Here is a 21,679-nt window from a genome sequence, read left to right on the forward strand (position 1 = left end):
ATGGCTGAAGCTGCACTCAGTTGTGTTAGTGTGATCTTGAATAAGATACTTCCACTTGCTGCCAACGAGATCAGCCGGGCATGGGGTGTAAAGAAAGACCTTCAGAAGCTCTCCAAGAAAGTAGAGATGATGGAAGCTTTGATTTCTGATGCTAAATGCAAGCAATCAACAAGCAAAGCCGTGCAGCTGTGGCTCAAAAGGCTCCAGTCCATAGCACGTGATGCTGAGATCGTGTTGGATGACTTTGGATATGAAGTTCTGCGGCACAAGGTTGAGAATCGGAAGCGCGACAAGGTACGCAACTTCTTTTCTTCCTCAAATCCTATTTCCTTTCGTCTAGAGATGGCTAACAAGATCAAGAATGTTAGCGCATCTCTAGAGGAAGCTTACAGGGAAGCAAATAAGATAGGGCTTCATCCAGTTCAGCTAACCATGGCATCTGCTGATCACAAAGAGGATCGGTTGACTGTTCCTTTTGTGGATGAGTCAGAAATGGTGGGAAGGGAAGTTGAGGTATCTCGAGTTGTAAGCATGCTAATTAGCTCAGACTATAAGAAGGATTTACCTGTCATCTCAATAGTTGGGATGGGTGGCCAGGGTAAAACAACCCTTGCACAGATGGTGCTAAAAAATGACAGTGTAGCGAAGCATTTTGATAAAAAAATATGGGTTTGTGTGTCTGACGATTTCAGAGTGGAAAGGCTGTTGAATGAGATGCTACAATCCCTCGAGGGAAAAAGTGCTGAGAAGACAAACAAGGAAACATTGGTGAGGAAGCTTCAAGAGAATTTGAAAGGAAAAAGTTACTTGCTTGTGCTTGATGATAATTGGAATGAGAATCGAGAGAAATGGGATGGCATGAGGATATGTTTGTTGGCAATTGGGGGTGCTCCAGGAAGCAAAATATTGGCTACCACACGTAGCGATGAGGTAGCCTCAGCAATGCAAACATCTGGTTTGCATCATCTAGACATCCTCTCAGATGATCATAGCTGGATGTTGTTTGAAAAACTAGCTTTTGCAGACAGTGGTGCAACAAAGACTCAAGATTTGGTGGACATTGGCAGAAGGATACTGAAAAAGTGCGGCGGCGTGCCATTAGCGATCAAAGTGATTGGGGGTTTGTTGTATTCCAAAAAGGATGCCTCGGAATGGTTGACGATCGAGAAGAGTGAAATATGGAACAAGTCGACCAATATTGCAAATGGAGTCATTTCTGTCCTGAAACTGAGTTACGAGAACTTACCTTCATGGTCAGTGAAACAATGCTTTGCAAGTTGTTCCATCTTCCCGACGGACACTGACATGGAAAAAGAAAGCTTGATACAGATTTGGATGGCCCAGGGATTGATTAATGATGCCAAGGGAGGAGGAGGTCATATGCAAATGGAGGATATAGGCAGTGACTATTTCAACATATTGCTTCGGAGTTCTTTGTTGCAAGCTAGTTCTTGGAATTCCATTTACGGAATCAAGCGCTGCCGGATGCACGACCTTGTGCATGATCTTTCACTGCAAGTGTCAAATAATCGTTTCTTCGATACAGAGGATGGCATGGAAGTCAGTCATCATGATGAAGTTATGCATTTGACCATCATTGGGAGTCAAGGGAAGGTGTTAAAGAATATCGAAGGGATTCCTCCAAATTTGCAAACGCTTTATTATCGTGGGGGTGATGGTAGTACGCTCGAAGACATCTTGGAAAGGTCTAGATACCTTTGTGTGTTAAAAGTAGACTGCTGGGATGTTACTCATCTCCCGAATGCAGTAGGTAATATGAAACATTTAAGACATCTTGATATTCGTCTAACTGAAATCACCGCTCTGCCAGATTCCGTCACAAAGCTCTACAATTTGATGACCTTGAAAGTGTATTACTTGACAGAGATACCTAAGAAGTTTAGCAATTTAGTTAACTTAAGGCATCTCGAGTTTTCCGAGCTTAGTTTGGATGGGTCCATATGTTTGTTCCCTGGAATCGGACAGCTGGCTAATCTTCGAACGTTGCCCTACTTCAGGGTAAGCCAAGACAAGGGATGTCAACTTGAGGAGTTGGAACACTTGCGCAACCTCCTCGGAGGTGAGTTGAGAATATTTGGACTTGAGAATGTGAGCGGCTTTGAATCAGCAGCAAAAGCAAAGTTGTCCAAAAAATCAAGCATTCGAGGTTTAAGACTTTCATGGGGCGATACAAATGAAGATTGTGATGACAACAATATCGACAGTGTCATGGAAGGTCTCCAACCTCACCCAGACTTGAAAAGTTTAGCCATTAATGGTTTCAAAGGTTCAAGGTTTCCGTCGTGGATGGTGGCAAAGGATCACTTGATGGTACTCCTTCGGAATCTGGTATACATCGAGTTGAGAGGATTGGGTAAGTGTGAACAAGTACCACCACTAGGGGACTTGCCTTGTCTCGAGTCCTTATGGATGGAGTCCTTACACAATGTGAAGCGCATTGGGGCTGAATTCTATGGTCTCGATATTAATGCAAGGAGCAGCGCTTCTTGTAGCAGCAGTAGCAGAGAGGCGAAACCAATCACTCTGTTTCCTAAACTGTCGCGTTTTGTTTTGGAGAATATGGGAAGTCTGGAGGAGTGGTCAGATGCAATGGTTCCCTCGGATTCTTCTTCATCAATTAAGGTATTCCCTAATCTCCGGTACTTGAGAATCGAAGGGCTCCCCAAGTTGGCTGTTTTACCAGATATGGAGAACTTGACGTCTCTTAAGGAGTTACAGATACGGAGATGCGAAAGTTTGGCTTGTATAAGGAATTTGAATAGCCTTACATCTCTCGAATCCTTATATTTAGATGACTGCCCTGCTCTTGAATCCTTATGCTTGGAGAGCTTGACATCTCTTGCGGAGTTAAGGATATCGGAATGCGGAAGTTTGGCTTGTATAAGGAATTTGAATAGCCTTACATCTCTCGAATCCTTATATTTAGATGACTGCCCTGCTCTTGAATCCTTATGCTTGGAGAGCTTGACATCTCTTGCAGAGTTAAGGATATCGGAATGCGGAAGTTTGGCTTGCCTAAGTAATTTGAATAGCCTTACATCTCTCGAATCCTTAATCTTAAGTGATTGCTCTGCTTTATTAGATGCTTCTCTAGATATGAAAAACCCCCAATCCCTGCGTACTCTAAGCATCTCAGGATGTGATAAGTTGAATCCTTCGTTGAGTAATAATCTTGAGAAGTTCACATCGCTCGAGCATTTGACGATCGTTTCTGATGACCCTGGTTGTTGGCCAATTATGGTTCTCCACCATCTGGCCAACCTCAGATCGTTGGGGCTCGGTGGCTTCTCTGACGACCTTGATCATTTCCCGTGGCCACACTCCACCACCAATCTCGTCTCTCTGGAGCGTCTTGAATTGCGTGGATGGCCAAAAATCACGTCTCTCCCAGACCAAATTCAGCATCTCTCTACCTTGAGGACGTTCGAGATACGGAAGTTTGGGGGGTTGGAAGTTCTTCCAGAGTGGATGGGTAGCCTTCGGAATCTTGGACAATTGGGGATTGTTGATTGCTCTAACCTCAGACAATTGCCCTCTGCAGAAGCAATACGACGCCTCACCAATTTAAATTATCTATATATTGCGGGGTGTCCTCTTTTAGCAGAGAGATGCACCAAAGGAAGTGGCGCAGAGTGGCCCAAGATTGCACATATTCCTCAATTTTATATCTATCCTTAGGGAAACAAAGCCCCACCACTGTAAGTAGTTAGCACATTTTTTTTCTTATATATAATCCCCGGAAGGAAAAAGGAAATAAAAAACGCTACTGCTTCCTTAAATTGCCATATCAATAATGTCAAATCCTGACTCTTCCTTCAATTGCTCTTTACATTTTCTTTTCCGTAGATTCTTTCCTCCTCCTCCTTATCATTCATTCTTTTTTTTTTTTAAAGGGTCAGAATCAAGGCATCGTCTTCCGCGTTGTGGGGTAAACTTGAATCGATACTCTTAACACACGTTATTGATATTAATTGTGGATTAAAAAAAAAGATTAATTGTGTGATAGACAAACCATAGGTAATGTGGTTATGAATCTACAACCTTTGACATAAAGTTCAATTTGGACATGATTATCATCATGACATGTAGTTTTGATCTGGTCAAATATTTCAACGTTAAAAATTTTTTTATTCTTTCCCTAAACATATTATTGTTTAATTTTTTTTTATATTTTATTTCAACCACATTTCCATTCTGTAGTATCACATTAAAAAAAAAAAAAGTGCTACATTAAATAGCATAAAAAGAATTTTGAATAATATTCACTTTGATTTGTGAGACAGCAAATAAACTTAAAAGTTTTTATTGATTAAAAAAACTTAAAAGTTGGAAGATTTTATTTCTTTTTTCACTTACGTTTGAGATATCTATCAGACTGTTGACAACATTCATGCTTTTACAGTTTTGTTTGATCACAACTACTTTAACATAGGAATATTCTAACATCACAAGCAATTCTAAATTTCTACACTAAAGTGGCATTCCATTCCATTTATTCCTCAAAATTTTGTCTTTTGCAATTTTTTTATAACACAGACTCCATTATTAAGAAATCATGCTTAGTGTATAAACATTCTAGTTGGACAACCTAACTAATTGATCGACCTTCCATATTACTAGGAAAAGTACCTCAGATGGTTGGAACTCGGTGGCTTCTCTGACATCCTTGACCTTGATCGTTTCCCGTGGCTACACTCCATCACCAATCTCGTCTCTCTGGAGCGTCTTGAATTGCGTGGATGGCCAAAAAATTAATGTCTCTCCCAGACCAAATTCAGCATCTCTCTACCTTGAGAAATTTATCTATTTGGGAGTTTGAGGGGTTGGAAGTTCTTCCAGAGTGGATGGGTAGCCTTCGGAATCTTCGAGAATTGTGGATTGTTGATTGCTCTAACTTTTGTGGGTTTAAGGTCCACAGGTTTGCCTTCCAGTTACCAATTGGCTGGATAGATAAGCTTTGTGGGTCCCCCTTAGATTACCTCTTAGGTCCTCTTAGCTTTAACCCTCAGTCAAATTTAATTAGTTGGGTGTGTGTGTCTTATGTCGTATTCGATAAAAAAAAAAAATTGCTCTAACCTCAGACAATTGCCCTCTGCAGAAGCAGTACGACACCTCACCAATTTAAATCTTCTAAGTATCCACAGGTGTCCTGTTTTAGCAGAGAGATGCACCAAAGGAAGTGGCGCAGAGTGGCCCAAGATTGCACACATTCCCGATGTTTATATCGATGGAAGGATAGTGGAAACAAACCCCACTGTAACTGTAAGTAGTTAATATTTCCAATGTTCTGTTTTAATCTCTACTTATTCGGTTTGTTTAGAATTCTATCGTCACAGAAAAAGAAGAGCAGTTTTCTCAAACTGCCTTATTATTGATTCCAGATGTGTGCTGATTTTCTCATTTATTCTGTCTTCTTGGATTTACATGCTCTCTCCTTTGAGGTGCATCTCTGTTTTTGTTTCAAGCTGTAACTTAAAACTTAAAAGACAGATTAAAGTATTGATAGACATTTTCCTTTTTAAATAAAAAGATTCATTACATTGTCTGAAAGACTTCAATGCACCAGGGATTGTTTTAGTAGTTTAAAGTAGTAGACTCTGAAAATTTACATCTTTTTTTTTTTTTGGATGAATACTACTAGCGAATTGCTAGAACAGACATATGCAGTATTTTAAAAGAAAAATTACAAATTGACTAGGAACTGAATAAATACTTTTGTTCTCTGTTGTTATGTAATCAAACTTCGGGCCAATAAAATCTAACAGCTCTGACCTGCACCTCTATGAACAGGATTTTGGTTTTGGCATTTAATAATGGCTTGCTAAGCTAATTCTTACACGTTCTACTATTTTCCTTTTTTCCTGATTCAGCAAATGACTGCCTATTTCTTGAGCTCATGTCTGTTATGCTGCAGGGACAACAACCAAAGTATTTCCATGACCTGAGACCACATTCAAATGTTTGGGGGATTTTGATGAACAGCATATAATTTGGGATTGTTTGTTGACTCAGTACCTCATAGTGTATATCTTTATTGCTGTTTCTCAATGTCCAACTCTATTGTAAAGTGAAACTTAATTTTCATTAAGATTCAGTGCTTGGTCCTTGAGTTGGCAAGTATAATAAGGTGGAGAATTTCTGGATAGACTCTGTACTAATAGCAATCCAATAGCCTTCACTACTGTTATATATGTATGTATTTCCAAAGTTCGATTTAATGAACTTAGATTGAACAATTACTATAGCTTCTACTATATTCTGTCTAAAGTTCCTGTAGCAGTGTGATAATATTTGGTCAAAGAGTTATTCTTTAGTATCCATATTTAGTCTTAAATTTCCAATTTTTTTACCTCTCAAAAGGATACACAATCAGGTATCCATATCTGTCTCTTAGCCCAACTTATTAGGTGCTATGGTTAAGGTAATGTGGGCATATTGTACTTTTTGATCAACCAAAAATCAAGAGTTGCCTCAAGAGTTGGGTAGTTAAGTCTCCAAGGTTGCCTCAAGAGTTGCCGGCTTTTGAGGTTAACTTTGGGATTAGGTTTAATTGCTAACTTGAAAAAGTCTGACAAAAAAAAAAAAAAAAAAAAAATCAACCAAAAAATATTCGTATATTTTTTTCTTTCATACGTCATAAAAATTAGCCCATATCTTTCAAAAAAAAAAAAAATTAGCCCATAGAGGCAAATAAAGTTGGTTGAGCCCAGGTTTGATGTGGGCTTATCATACTTTTATAACCAACAAAAATACTTTGCCAAATTAGTTTTTTTTTTCCTTTTAGTCAAATACCGGCACGTATGGAAGAAGACATATTTGTCATTTATGGGCTGCAAGGATACTTGTTTCTTCTTGGAACTGATGCAGCAAACTCTAATTAAACACTAGGGAAGCAAAGTAGGAAAGTGGTGCGATATATTTCTTGAAAGAAATTAGCTTATCAAATATGAATGCCAGCCAAACCAAAAATATGAAACGTTTCTTTCGTCCCCGTCCCCCCTCCCAAGGAAGTTAGGAGTGTGTACATTTTAACAAAAGAACCGAGTCATTACAAATGATAGGTAATTTCCTAATTTTGGATAAGAACCTCACAAGTTGATTTCTATTCAATTCAAATCGATTCATTTAATTTTTGTAACTTTTGTTGTAAATTCGTACAATTACAGTTTGAATGTAAATTCGAATTTGTCAATTCATACAAAAAGTGGATGATTATATCAAACTATACAATTTAAGCCAAATATAATAAGAATTACACGAACCAGTTTGAATTGGACAAAACTTAATTTATTAGGTCTCTGATCATCCCATTTTTTATACAACTATGAATTAAGTAGTTGAAACGGTATTTTGGGCATTGTTGTATAATAGGACGAAGAATTACTTAAAAGTGCAAAATTGGTACAGCAAAAATCTATAGTTCATAATAATGAATTGCAAATGTGGCTAATGCAGCACAATAGTAAAAGACCAACGTGCAAAAGGCAACTGAGTTACCGAGTCAGTCCACCAATTGGCGGGTCCAAGACACCAGCGTTTCCCCAACCTATATAAACCCCATCCCCCGCCTATTTTCAGCTCCAGAGCCACCGGCGCCAACTTTGGTAGTTTCCCTGATTTTTCCCCTCAATTTTCCCGGGAACCCCAAACGATGTATAAGTACAACCCCATATCGAAAAACATATTAAAACTAAAGTCATTTTAAAAAATATTAACAAAAGAAAAACCACGTCCAATTCTTGATTCCATACGTTCTCATTAACATAACATTCCCATTTTGGCAACAATAATATACAAAACCTTCAAACCCGTTTTATATTCTCACCAGATCCGAATTTTTGTGTAATTTTCTTGAACATTTTTAAAGGATAATATCATACTTTCTTTTTTGCATTGTGCATTTTCATTAAAGGGTTCTTCTGATAATGGCTGGCCGTTACGATTCCAATCCGTTTGCTGAAGAAGAAGTGAACCCTTTTGCGGTAAATTCCCATTCTTCTTCTTCTTCGTCTTTTAACAATTTTAGAGTAGTATTTGTTAAATGTCTCAAATGTTCGAAAGTATTTGTTATATGTGTGCATTCAGTGTTTTTTTTTCTTTTGTAATGCATGTTCTTGTTGTCTTGTCAAAACTTGTTATATGCCTTGATGAAGAATCGAAAAGTTTGATGGTTTTCTGATAATAAGATTGAAAGCTTTTCTTGTTTTGTCTGCTAGAATTATTCAATTGTAGGATTTTGGATATGGTTCTGATTTCTGAATCATTTGATTGTAATGATAATGGCATTCTAAAAAGCATCTTGTAGGTGGGTTTTTCTTCTTGTTTCTTTTTCCGTTGTTGGTGGGATTGTTCAGATCTATTCCTCTTTTGTTGATTTCTTGCATTTCTTTATATGTTTACTCTTGTGTTTTTTTCTTTTTACTGGGGTAGAAGGTTAACATCCGGAGAAGTTAGTTATAATGTTATCTATGGGAAATTGGAAACTAAAGATGATCGCAGTTCCATGAAAATGCGGTTTACCATTCTTACATTTGTAGGATTGAGCAATATAAGTGCATTCCAATATTCCATACCTTGAGGTTTAACAGAAAAGTGATTAGTGATGCTGTATTCAAGAAGCGTGTTGAGGGCTTTTTTGAGGGCATAGTTTGTTAGCCAAAATCAAAGGGAAAATTCCAGCGTGAAATAGAAGACACATGATGGTAAAGTATGAGTATGAGTTAAAGTGTTCAATGAAGTAGAGTTAAATTCAACAGGAAGGATATGTAGGCAGGGTCTTGAGAATGAAAGATGAACTGTTACTTGCTTTTTCTGCTCTTTCTGTTATTTGCTTGGAATTCAGATGTGTTACATTTTCTGTTTGAAGAATTGCTAGACTTTAACAGAAGCAATTCAAGTTGAATCTGTTTAGCACATACACTAGAAAATCAGGTGTCACATTCAAAGTGCATATGTTCTGTGTGTAATATTCAGTGCTCCTTTACTCTTTTTTAACTCCCTAATATGTTGGGAAGAAAGCTAAAATGACAATCTTTGTGGACCATTTTGATATTGGGACCGGAACGCAGAATGGTTTTTTGGCAACTATGTGGATGATGTAACCTGAACGTATATGTATATTTGCATGTTCCTGTCTGTAGATATCATGCTCTGTGCTCATTTTGGCTTGTCAAGATGAACATATGACTATATAATTTTCTTCTCTTGTACAACCATTTTGCTTCTGTTTATACATATTCCTAGCTTTCAAATTTTAGGACAATGGAGCTCGAGGAAAGGGTCAATCAAACTATGGCGGTGGTGCATTTTACATGACAGTAAATTCATTCTTTCCTTGAACTCCCTATGCATTACTTTCTGGCCCAGTAAAAAGTTAATAGAAGACTCCTGTGGTTTGAGGCTCAAATTAATATGTTTCTTAGGTGTCTGGCAAATATTTCATTTGCTATTCGTTTCCTTTCTTTTACTGCCTGATCAATATGCTGAAATTATACCATGCATACTTCAGAAAGGAGACCATTTTGTCCTTGTCTTCTATGGTCCATTGTGTTATAACATACATGGATGTCTTTATGCAATTTGGTTTCTTGTTTCATTACATATTGGCTGGTTTGTGCTTTTTTTTTTGCATCAAGGACTTGAGTTTAGGTGAAGTCTAAACAGAGCAGAGCAGGTTGCAGACTTAATTTGTTTTGATGGGAAAGAATAACATCTTATTTTATTTACTAGCTGGTTGTGTTAACATATGCTTCTACCCCCTTATTCATTTTTATTAATGAAATCCTATCTTAAGCATCTTGTGATTGCCACACCTAGATGAGTTCTTATATGGGTGTGCATGCATGCGTCTAGCTATCTCTTTTTCTTTTGGTTTTCATTGCATACTCAGGAGAAAATGCTTGTACACTTATTCCAAAACAGACAATTATGAGATAGTGTTCAAGAGTCGATACAATCTGTACTTCGTTATTCTAAAGTTTCATGAATTCAGTAAATTCCTCTTAGAATGTTGATTGGGCACCTTGTAGGCATGTTATTGAGGGGAATATACAGAGTAATTAAGCTAGTCCATATAATATTAAAGAATTATTTATTAGAGTTTGATGAGTCATGCCTTATGTTCTTTATTCATTTGTGACACTATTCTATCTTGGACAAAGGTGAGTTGTTTATGACTAAATATAAAGTAGATGGATTAGTTCAAGGCATCATTAAGAAAAGATATGTCAACCTGAATGAAATGTCAAATAATGATCAAGCACAACAATATTATATACTGCTATAAACTGTACTACCTCATACCTGTGTGATTCCACATGACTACGTTCTAGCAGTTAATTATTAGGGAACTTATATGTTTTCACATGAGTTACCATCGCAACTTTTAATCCTCTTAATGGCATTTTTCCTTTTTATTTTGTTTCTTCTTAGTTTCTGGCATGTGTTTTAGCTTGTGTTCAGTATTGACTATTTATGCAATATATATGTACATCCTTTTGGTGTTTTACATAGTTTATGCAAATTGACAACTTGCTTATGCATCTGTGATTTTTTTTTTTTTTGTGTGCTGACGTCTCCAGAATCCTGGAAGTGTTGCTCCAGCAAACTCAAAGTTGTCTCCTCTTCCTCATGAACCTGCTGCAACTGTTGATATTCCACTTGATAGTTCTAAGGTGCACGGTCATGAAATGTTGCATCGTGTCTAATTCAGTTATGAATCTGTTATTTTGTTTATTTCTTTTGATGTATTTGTTCTCTTCAAATTTAGGATCTGAAAAAGTTGGAAAAGGAACTTCAAGCTAAAGAAGCTGAACTGAAGAAAAGGGAACAGGTACACTCAATTAAATTCATGCAGCAGCTGCCAATCATTTTGATTCAAAATGTAAATAAACGAGAAATCTATAATATGCTTCAGCCAAAAATCCTTCCAAAATTCCAATTAAGTTGGTACCTTCTACTAATAAAAGACAGCTTAATTGATTCATGGCGCTAGTGCTTGTGCAACATAAGTTTCTAACTCAAAAAAGATACAGATCGCTGTCACATGTATATTGAAGAAATATAACCATGGAGACAGAGCAAATGGACATGAGAACAAGTCTTTTTATGCTATTTTGTAGTGTAAGTCTTGGTACAGTATGACGGTCACTGCATTTCGGTGACTTAAGATTCTAAGGTTCAGATACGGAAATAGTTCCTTTGCCTGCAAGATTGATAATATATCCACCAAACTTTGTCATTCCCCAGTAAAGGAGTCTCATGGAATGATGTGGTCCTTTTATCTTTTCTATCACTTATCTGTATTCACCATATGCAAGAAGGTACTAGGAAAATTTCTACAGGATTTACTGCATGTATGTCAGGATGAAATTGTAAAGAAATTTTTAGCATTGCAGCACCTACTTGTAACTTATGTGGAAGATCTAAACATTCCCCAACTCTATTTGGTGGATTTTAGACATTATTAGTAGCATTGATTAATTCCATATTCCCGTCCAACTCTGTTTCAGAAATGTGGCTAACTCTGCATACTTTCTGGCATTTCATCATTTTAATACATTAAAATTTAGTATTTTTGATCATTTGTAGGAATTGAAAAGGAGGGAAGATGCTGTAGCTCGAGGTACTTCTCATCATTCATATTTTTCTTCTTTAGCAGCAGAATGATTGATTTATTCTGTACCAGACAGCGAGCATTTGACAATGTCTAAATTTGCTTTGGCAGCCGGAGTGGTTATAGAAGAAAAGAACTGGCCACCATTTTTTCCTATTATTCATCATGACATTGCAAATGAAATTCCTATCCATCTTCAGAAATTGCAATATGTTGCATTTACAACATTCCTGGGTATGTCCACAGGGTCCAAATTTTTGGCTTTTCACTCATGCCTTCTTCTGATTCAACCCTCTGGGATTGCCCCTCCTATATTAGGATTTTATCTTTTTATTTCCAAATGTTGTATTCTATACTTGTTGCACTTATAGCTCTGCTTTTGATAGATTATTTCACTATTGTATCTGCTGTTTTAGACCATATAGGTATGCTCATATTGTAATTTTGTAGTGGTGTTCTTAGAAAGCTCATCAGGGTTCTCTGAATATTGAGTAAATTTCTGTGCATTTTGTTGGTCACCAACATCAGAATTAAAGACTTCGATGCTCGAGATCCATTTGGATGCTGGAAAACTGACATACAGACCTCTCCACCCAGGCTCCCCAAGATGCAGAAAATCATACTTTTCTCGCTTAATTGTTGAAAATTCTTAAAGAAGTCATTGAGAATATAAAGGTGCCCCCGCCCCTCAAATATTCATTAAAAATTTTGTAGCATGCTAGACAAAAATATTATGGCCCCCAAAAGTAAATCTTCTATCCCCATCTATGCAAATAACTGAACTGTAAAATTGTTGTGGTTCTGTTTACTTGGAAATTAGTTTGTCCTCAAGCCATTGCTTATTGGGCAGTATAATAATTATCCAGCTAGAATGTTAAGGTTTTATATAAGTAATTAGTAGGATATACTTGAAAGGGAATACCAACTGTAGATGTCTCTCAGATGATATTTTACCTTAGTGAATAGCCTCTTTAAATTTGCTTGGGTATTCATCTTTAGAAATAAAGTTCTCTTTTGCATGTGAAGCTTCATAGCTTTGTGTTACCAGTTAGAGGAGTATTGTGATTAACGCGCCAACACTTACAGAAACTTTTTTTTCCCCTTTTTGCATCAATCATCCCCCATTTTCCTCTTGGAGTAAAGGTTACTGCAGTTGTCATGATAGTTTTTGCTCAAGAAAGAGTACGAAATTGAAAGTTGGTCTGGATTTTATTTTTTGCACACTACAAAGTTATTACAGGGTATTGATGATCACTTTTTAATTTGAATAAAGAATACATTTTCTAGATTATTTGAATAAAGATTGTTTAAAGAAATTTGTTCTTTGTCTTATGCCAATTGAATAGCATGGTGTGGACGTATTTGTAATAGGTTTTTGATGGATAAAATTGTTGGAATTTATCATATGCAGGTTTGGTTGGCTGTCTTCTATGGAACATCGTGGCAGTTACCTTAGCTTGGATCAAAGGCGAAGGTTGGTGCTTAAAAAAAATTTTGCAGCCTCATACCTCAGCCATTAGCAACCAAGTAAATCTTTTGACTACTAGATCACCTTTCTTACTTTTTATCCTCTTTCTGTATTAGGTCCGACAATCTGGTTTCTTGCTATTATATATTTTATCTCCGGCGTTCCAGGAGCCTATGTGTTGTGGTATCGTCCTCTCTATCGTGCAATGAGGTAGTCTGCACTCTTTTTTCTCTAATCTGCACTGCCCAGTGGTTTTTACTCAATGACAGAATCTGGTAAAACTGCTTAGTTAGACAATATAATCTTAGCACCACAAACAAGCATTTTTATTTGAAGATTACTGATTAAGTATTGATTTTTGTTCAATTTTTTTTATGGTTCTATCTTGCCCTCCTTGAGCAAAGTGGTGCATGGATTTGTCAAAATAAAAATATAATAATATTGATTTTGTGGTTATAGTAACATGTGTCCTAAATATGGTCCATTATTTTGTCTAAGCCCTTGTAGAGGAGCTGATTTAAACAGATATGAATATTTTGTTTGGTTTTGTATTTAGAGTATGCATGTGCACGGTTTATGTTCTTCTGTGATTAACTTTTTTCTGCTGTCTTTTTATGTTTTTTCCATGTGACATGCTCTACAGAATTTCATTTGTTTGTCTTTGCAGGACAGATAGTGCACTGAAGTTTGGATGGTTTTTCTTGTGTTACGCGGTATGTATCCTCAGTTTGACTTCATCTTATGTATTCTACTTTGGCTTTATCTCATATATTCTCATTTTAAGCTTTGTTTTCTTTAAATCAGTTCCACATTGGCTTCTGCATTGTGGCTGCTGTTGCGCCTCCACTTTTTTTCAAGGGGAAATCTCTGACGCAAGTTTCTCATCTTATTTGGTTTGAATTACATTTTTATCATCATTATATTTCGTTAGCAAACACATTATTTGGCTGATGGGGGAGTCGGATTAAGATATCTGTGTACATGATTTGACCAATGGGCAGAAACTGCATAAATTCTTTTCTAGCTATTTTCTTTGTTTATACATGTTGGTTAACAGTTTCTATTCCGCTACTAATGCTCTTTGTCTCCTGTTTGCTTTGTGTTTACAGTGGAATCTTGCCTGCTATTGAAGTTTTAAGTTCGAATGTGTTGGTGGGGGTATGTATTCTGATTTCATTTGTCTTGAATGCAGAAAATGGTCATCATATCTGAAGGAAAGAACAATAAAAATCATTATTAGTTGATAGATTTTTGTTCTATGCATTCATCAAATTGAGTTTGCTGTTGTTAGATGCTGAGCTTTGATGAAGTAGAAAGAGCTGACCATCTAGAGAGATTATTTGACGCCTTCTGAGATTTCCGTGCAGATATTTTACTTTATTGGATTTGCTTTTTTCGCAATTGAATCACTGATCAGCATATGGGTCATTCAGGTTAGTTGATTGCTCCTGTTTGCAGCTTCTCTGTGTAGGTTGGTATCATCTGAGGAATTGTTTTGTTGCTTTAATATGAAATACAGCAAGTGTACGAGTATTTCCGAGGAAGTGGCAAAGCTGCAGAGATGAGGAAGGAAGCTGCAAGGTCAACCGTGATGGCAGCATTATGATACTCCTCATGTCTAGGGAGGACCCTGTGTTTCATGTTTTGCCATTCCAGAATTTTTGACAGAATTCTGAAAATTTTTTGATCGATATTTGTTCGCATCATCATCGATTGGATGGCTTGTTTTACCGATTCAAATGTAATTTCTTAGATATATTGGCACTTAGTAGTTGATGCTCAAAATTTAGAGTAGGTGAGGAACAAACATTTCTTAGTACCTGTATTACTGATGCAGTAACTTCTGTGTTTCTGTAACTTGGTTCAGTTCTAGTACATATCCTCCTGTTTAATGATATATTTTGGAGAGTCTCTATACAGGAAACTTTTTAAAACTGTTTTGACATTACACAAAGGGTAAGGATAGAGAAGACAAAGGCAGTTTTTTTTTTGTTTCCCCCTTCTGATTTTTGGTAAGGAAAACCGTTTTTACTGTTTGTGGCCCAAAATATGCTAACAAAGAATAATTTTAAAATGTACAATTTAGAGAATGTTACACAATTTTCATACAACAGTAACAAAATATAAAATATTTCTTATAAAATTGTACAAGTAATAACATTTTTCCTTTCAATTTTGGGTAAGGAAAACTGTTCCTAACTGTTAACGCGGTCCAAAATATGTCAATAAAGCACAGTTTTAAAATATAAGATTTAGAGAATGTCATATAATTGTGACATAATTATTATATATACAAATTCATATAAAAAATAACAAAATAGAATGTATTTGTTATAAAATTGTACATGTAATTTATCGTGAAATACATCTTGTTTAAAGTGTGTTAAATCGTCAAGGAAATGGAAAGTGGGGAGCCGAATGTGGATGCAATTAGATATTCCAATTAGAACTTTTCCAATTAGATATTTTCTCTTTCCACAAGAAAGTCCAGCGCAGATATTTTCCAGTCGATTCATTATATGCCAGTAGGAGTAACAGATTCAGTCTGGTATGGTACTAAAACATATGCCAATAGGAAAAATTATAGAATTACATTACTCTATAGAAAAATAACAAAAATTATAGAATTAGAGCAATTACTAGTTTAAGAAAACTTGCTTGATAAGCAAAAACACAAAAAGGTTATAAACCAACAACCAATTAATAGTCCTTTTTCGCAATTAATGATTTATTATATAGAGCTTTATACTTTTTTTATATTTTTTTCAATTTTTGAAAAACGATATAACTAAAATTTTTTATTTAAAAGATGGACACACAGCAATAGTGTGCAATTGAAAATTATTTAGGACACGGCATTTTTCTTCTTGTTTTTTTCCCCCCCGTTTCCCCATTTTGCCTTCACTTGTATGTATAAAATGCTTTTTATGCCTCCTATTGCCAAAAACTGAAAACAACTTTCCACGTTTCAAGGAACAGAGAACAATTTATGCAAGAAAAGTAAGAAAAATTATGATGCTCCTGACGAATACTTGCAGATGCATAGAGCTTTCACCAGTGGGAAATCAAGAAAATCTCCAAAACTCAATCCAAAGCCACATCTTTTCCCCACCAAGTAAGCTTCAAAACTTCAATTCTCCTTTCAGTTTCAGGGTTTTTATGGGGTTTAGCTTGCATACAAAAAACTTTTCATCCAAAAAGCAAAGATGGGAACTAAGCTCAAATTCGCGAACTAATCAGACCCTTTACAGAACAGTGAAAATCCCACAAGCCCAGAAGCAAAACTTTAAAGAAAATGGGGTTGTAGTAGGGTTTAAGCTGCAGTGCTGTTCAAAGGCTGCAACTTTACCAACAAGAAGTGTAGGTAGTACTAAGAAAAGAAGGTACGGTGGCATTTTGCCTTCAATTTTACGGTCTCTAGAAAGCGAAAATGATGTTGAAAAGGTTCTTGAGTTGCATTATGGGAAGCTTAATGCTAAGGAGTTGACTGTTATTCTCAAAGAGCAAGGTAGGTGGGAGAAGGTTTTGAGGGTGTTTGAGTGGATGAAGTCACAGAAAGAGTATGTCCCTAATGTGATTCATTATAATGTTGTGCTTAGGTCGTTGGGGAGGGCGAAAAAATGGGATCAATTGAGGCTTTGTTGGATTGAAATGGCAAAAAAAGGTGTTTTGCCGACAAATAATACGTATGGGATGCTGGTTGATGTGTATGGGAAAGCAGGTCTCGTGAAAGAGGCACTTCTGTGGATTAGGCATATGAAGTTGAGGGGGCTATTCCCAGATGAGGTGACAATGAATACCGTGGTGAGGGTATTGAAGGATGCAGGGGAATATGATAGAGGGGATAGGTTTTATAAGGATTGGTGTGCTGGGAAAATTGAACTGGATGATCTTGATTCGATGGATGATGTGCAATCCAAGGATGGGTTGGGACCTGTTAGTTTGAAGCATTTTCTATTAACTGAACTTTTCAGGACAGGCAGTAGAAACAGTCTTTCTAGTGATTGGGGTTCAACTGATGGAGAAATGTCTGTTCAAAAACCAAGGCTTACAGCTACGTATAATACTTTGATTGATTTGTACGGGAAGGCAGGGCGGTTGAAAGATGCTGGAGATGTGTTTGCAGGCATGTTAAGTTCTGGGGTGGCTATGGATACAATTACTTTTAACACCATGATTTTCATTTGTGGAAGTCATGGTCATTTGTCGGAGGCAGAGGCTTTGCTTGATGAGATGGAAAAGAAGGGAATAAATCCTGATACAAAGACCTACAATATTTTCTTATCTTTGTATGCAGATCAGGGAAATGTAGATACTGCTCTTCAGTATTATCACAAGATAAGGGAAGTTGGTCTTTTTCCCGATGAAGTAACCTTTAGGGCAGTTCTTCAGCTACTATGCAAGAGGAATATGGTTCAAGAGGTAGAGGCTGTCATTGAAGAAATGGAGAAATCAGGCAAGCATATTGATGATCACTCTCTTCCTGTTGTTATGAAGATGTATGTCGATGAAGGATTGAATGAAATGGCAAATGCACTGTTTGAGAAGGGACAATTGACTGGTAGACTGACATCAAGGTCATATGCTGCAATTATGGATGTTTATGCTGAAAAGGGACTTTGGGCTGAAGCTGAGGCTGTGTTCTTCAGTAAGAGGGACATATCTGGACAAAAGAAGGAAGTTCTAGAGTACAATGTCATGATCAAGGCTTATGGTAAGGCAAGGCTGTATGACAAAGCTTTTTCACTTTTCAAGAGAATGAAAAATCATGGGACATGGCCAGATGAATGTACTTTTAATTCTCTTATCCAAATGTTTGCTGGGAGTGATCTAGTGGACCAAGCAAGGGACTTACTGGCTGAGATGAGAGAAGCAGGATTTAAACCATCCTGTCTGACTTTCTCATCAGTGATTGCAAATTATGCCCGAATTGGGAGATTTTCTGATGCAATTAGTGTCTTCCAAGAGATGTCAAAAGCAGGTGTAAGACCAAACGAAGTTGTTTATGGATCATTGATAAATGGGTTTGCAGAAGCTGGAAAATTTGAAGAAGCAGTTTCCCATTTCCACAATATGGAAGCATCTGGGTTTCCAGCAAACCAAATAATTTTAACCTCCATGATTAAGGCATTTAGTAAAGTTGGATCTGCTGAAGGAGCAAAACGACTGTATGAGAAGATGAAGAACATGGAAGGTGGTCCTGATATAGTGGCATCCAACAGTATGCTTAATCTTTATGCCGAATTAGGAATGGTCTCTGAAGCAAAACTGATGTTTGATCATTTGAAAGAAAAAGGTTGGGCAGATGGTGTCACATTTGCTACCATGATGTATGTTTATAAGAACATGGGCATGCTTGATGAAGCTATTGCTGTTGCTGAGGAGATGAAAGCTTCTGGTTTGCTGAGGGATTGTGTTGCATTTAATAAGGTGATGGCATGTTATGCTACAAATGGCCAGCTAGTTGCCTGCGGCCAGTTGTTGCATGAAATGGGTGAGCAAAAGCTTTTGCCAGACACAGGGACCTTCAAAGTATTATTTACAGTATTGAAGAAGGGAGGTCTTCCAACTGAAGCAGTTAGACAACTTGAGTCATCTTATCAGGAAGGAAAACCTTTTGCAAGGCAAGCTGTGATAACCTGTGTTTTTTCTGTAGTTGGTTTGCATGCTTTTGCACTTGAATCCTGTCAAATCCTTGTGAAAGCAGAGATTGCCCTTGGTTCATTTGCTTATAATGCAGCAATATATGCTTATGGGGCTTCAGGGAACAGTGCTGAGGCATTGAATGTGTTCATGAGAATGCAAGATAAGGGAGTAGAACCTGACGTTGTCACCCTCATTCATCTTGTAAGTTGTTATGGGAAGACTGGCATGGTTGAAGGCATAAAACGAATTCACAGCCAATTGAAATATGGAGACATTGAGCCCAGTGAATCACTATATGAGGCTATCATAAGTGCCTACAGAAACACCAACAGGAATGACCTTGCTGAGCTGGTGAATCAAGAGATTAAATTTGCTTTTGATGTAAAACCATGCTTTGATTCTGCCACTGAGGATGTCTCTGAAGGAAGTTCTTTCAGTCCACAAGCATCAGAAGAGGAAGCCGGAGATGCATAGTAATTTTGGCCGGGCATAATCTGTTATGGTTACAGAAAGTGAATACTTCATATGCTGGCTCTTAAAAGCTATACAATTAGTAAAGCATTTCTGCTACTATTAATGTTAGTATACTTGTTCAATGTATGACCAGTGTGATTATGAGTCATGGGGCTTTCTGTTTGGAGAGTTTGAATATAAGAGGATTGGTTTGACCATCTTTAATTAACCTTTAAAGGCATCGATTGCTGCATTATATGGTGCTGTAAGAGCTGAAAGAGAAGGCTACAAGGAAAACCAAAAGGAAAAAATTACATAGGTTTCAAGTTGTTTGATGCATGAATTGCTGTACTATATGCCCTTCTCTTCCAAATATTTTTGAAGGAGCTGTTGTTGGCAACAACAATTAAGTTCACCATGCGAAAAGCTTCTGAGGATTCATTGCTGTAATTGTCTGACATTGGGATATGAAGCTGTTTTAAACCTGGAGAGGATGCAAACATGCTTGGATGACTGGACAGAAGAGTTGTGCTTACCTTTAGCAAAAAATTCATTGACCTGAGTCAGACAAGATGTCAGTGTTAGTACAGCTTCTGGACAATCTAATCCTAATTGAATTTGACAGCAAGTTATCTTCTGGATCTTGCTATCTTCCTCTGTAGAATATGTTTCCATTCAGTGAGGTAACTATGAAGCAGAAAGAATAAAAGAACCAAAGAAATATATAGGCAGGTAACTTAAGTGGTAAATTTATGTGGGGTTAGTTTCAATAACATTGCTATATTTACTCTGAATTTGAAATTAAAATTAAAAATACTGATGCTTTTATTAGGTTTCTGTAAATGTAGAGATTTCAAGAAATGGACTTCTCTTTCTCCGATTATGTCGTTACTTTTGTTCCTCTTCTTTTTCCAAATCACACCAACACACTCTCAGACACATCAAGACATCATCAGCATCGACAGACACTATATTTCAAATGCATATGAAGATTCAATGATGCATCTCCATAGTCTGTTTAACCTTTTACATAATAAACAACTGACAATCAAACCAAATGCACTTTTGGGGTGCAAAACCCAAAGCCTTTTCCACCTGTAAACCTTTTTTAATCCTAATTCATGGTTTTGGACCAACCTGTGCATGGCAATGACACCTACAGCAATTCAAGGGCGGCTGCATGAAATAAACATACACTTCTTACCTCATATTCTTCACGACAACCGATTCTAATGAAATGTCTGAAGTTTTCTGAACTGTTTGTGTTGGAATTTTGCTGGAAAACATTGGTCTCAATAATTACTCTTTGGGATCACATATGGTGGATTTCTGGTTTCCAACATGAATGCCATGTGTGTTTGATCTCATATGTGATTTTGATTTCTTGACTTTAAAGTGAGATATGTTGGAAGTTGAAGTTAGTTTTTGAGTAATCCATGGATAATACTATAGATATTTATCTTATTCAGAACAAAAATAGCAATATTGGTGTAAATAGCCCAATATATTTGTTTGTGCATGTGCTTCCAGAAAAGATAGCTTCACGAGTATAGTTTCTTTAATGATGGGATACCATTTTCCATATCCAGAGAACTTTGAACTTCGAATTTTGAATGACACGTTCCTAAGCATGATGCCACAAACTAGTTAGATAAATGATGCACATGCCTGATGATTTGCCTTGTAAGCTTGCTTTCTACTAAAGGGCATGTGTGGCCTCATGTTATTGGTACAGAAAAATTTTGCCAACTATTGATCTTCTATGTCTTAATTCTTTACTGAGGGTAAGAATGTTAGATTATATTGCTACTGCTTTCATGGGGATATGAGAGCATGAGATAAAACTCTTCATTATTAGTTCAAAGAAGTTTAATAACATCATCCATCAAATTTGAACAAGCATGTGAAATCTGACTAGTATGAATTCTTGTTCGCGTCAAGCAGATAGAAAGCAAAATGATCAGAATGATAAACAGAGAATGGATATGCCTGATTCATGATTTGCTTGTTTGTTGTCTGATAGTTCACTTCAGAACGATAAATTTACAGTCATTTCAAGGGAAGCTTGAATGTGCTTGATACAGTTTTAATTCTTATGGATTATTCGGGTTGGTTGTGCACTCCTTTCTACTGTCCTACAGCTTTTCGTTGTGTATAGTTCTCGTCTGAACTTGGCAGGCAACAAAGATGGAGACAGAGACTGTGAGATGGACCGTGCTTCATCCTGGCAGCATTTGGACATCATGGCCAAGTAAACTGCTATTTCAGAGGTTGCTCTTCAAAGCTGCATGACATATACTATGATTTTCTCTCACCGGCTGGTGGATCACTCACAGTTCACTGATATTTCAGGCTTTGTAATTTGAAATATACATGTTCTGACTTGATACTTCAAGAATAGGATGGCGAAATGACACTTCAGAAGATTAATTCAGTTCCTAATCAGGTACTTGGCTTAATTGCACCAGAAAGAAAAA

General features: G+C 36.9%; 3 protein-coding genes across 4 annotated transcripts; all 3 read left to right on the plus strand.

Moving 5' to 3' along the window:
- Positions 1-3,699, plus strand: LOC113783177 (putative disease resistance protein RGA1). The gene has a single exon (XM_027329244.1). The coding sequence runs from the start codon at positions 1-3 to the stop codon at positions 3,697-3,699; it is 3,699 nt and encodes a 1,232-aa protein (XP_027185045.1).
- A 4,063-nt stretch (positions 3,700-7,762) lies between these two features.
- LOC113783571 (secretory carrier-associated membrane protein 1-like) lies at positions 7,763-14,982 on the plus strand. 2 transcript variants are annotated; one of them, XM_027329753.1, is made up of 13 exons: positions 7,763-8,003; positions 9,279-9,338; positions 10,602-10,694; positions 10,790-10,852; positions 11,611-11,644; positions 11,747-11,869; positions 13,047-13,109; positions 13,220-13,313; positions 13,771-13,816; positions 13,908-13,975; positions 14,213-14,261; positions 14,471-14,536; positions 14,623-14,982. In XM_027329753.1, exons 1-13 carry the CDS (start codon positions 7,947-7,949, stop codon positions 14,707-14,709), a joined length of 903 nt encoding a protein of 300 aa, XP_027185554.1. In that variant the 5' UTR covers positions 7,763-7,946; the 3' UTR covers positions 14,710-14,982. The 2 variants fall into 2 exon arrangements, with proteins under 2 accessions (XP_027185554.1, XP_027185555.1); XM_027329754.1 differs by lacking the exon at positions 9,279-9,338.
- Positions 14,983-16,071: 1,089 nt separating this feature from the next.
- Positions 16,072-21,644, plus strand: LOC113782719 (pentatricopeptide repeat-containing protein At1g73710-like). Its single transcript, XM_027328626.1, has 2 exons — positions 16,072-19,934; positions 21,381-21,644. The coding sequence occupies exon 1, from the start codon at positions 16,116-16,118 to the stop codon at positions 19,221-19,223; it is 3,108 nt and encodes a 1,035-aa protein (XP_027184427.1). The 5' UTR covers positions 16,072-16,115; the 3' UTR covers positions 19,224-19,934; positions 21,381-21,644.
- The last annotated feature ends 35 nt before the right edge of the window (positions 21,645-21,679 follow it).

This window comes from Coffea eugenioides, chromosome 9 (assembly GCF_003713205.1).
Source record: "Coffea eugenioides isolate CCC68of chromosome 9, Ceug_1.0, whole genome shotgun sequence".
Classification (NCBI taxonomy): domain Eukaryota; kingdom Viridiplantae; phylum Streptophyta; class Magnoliopsida; order Gentianales; family Rubiaceae; genus Coffea; species Coffea eugenioides.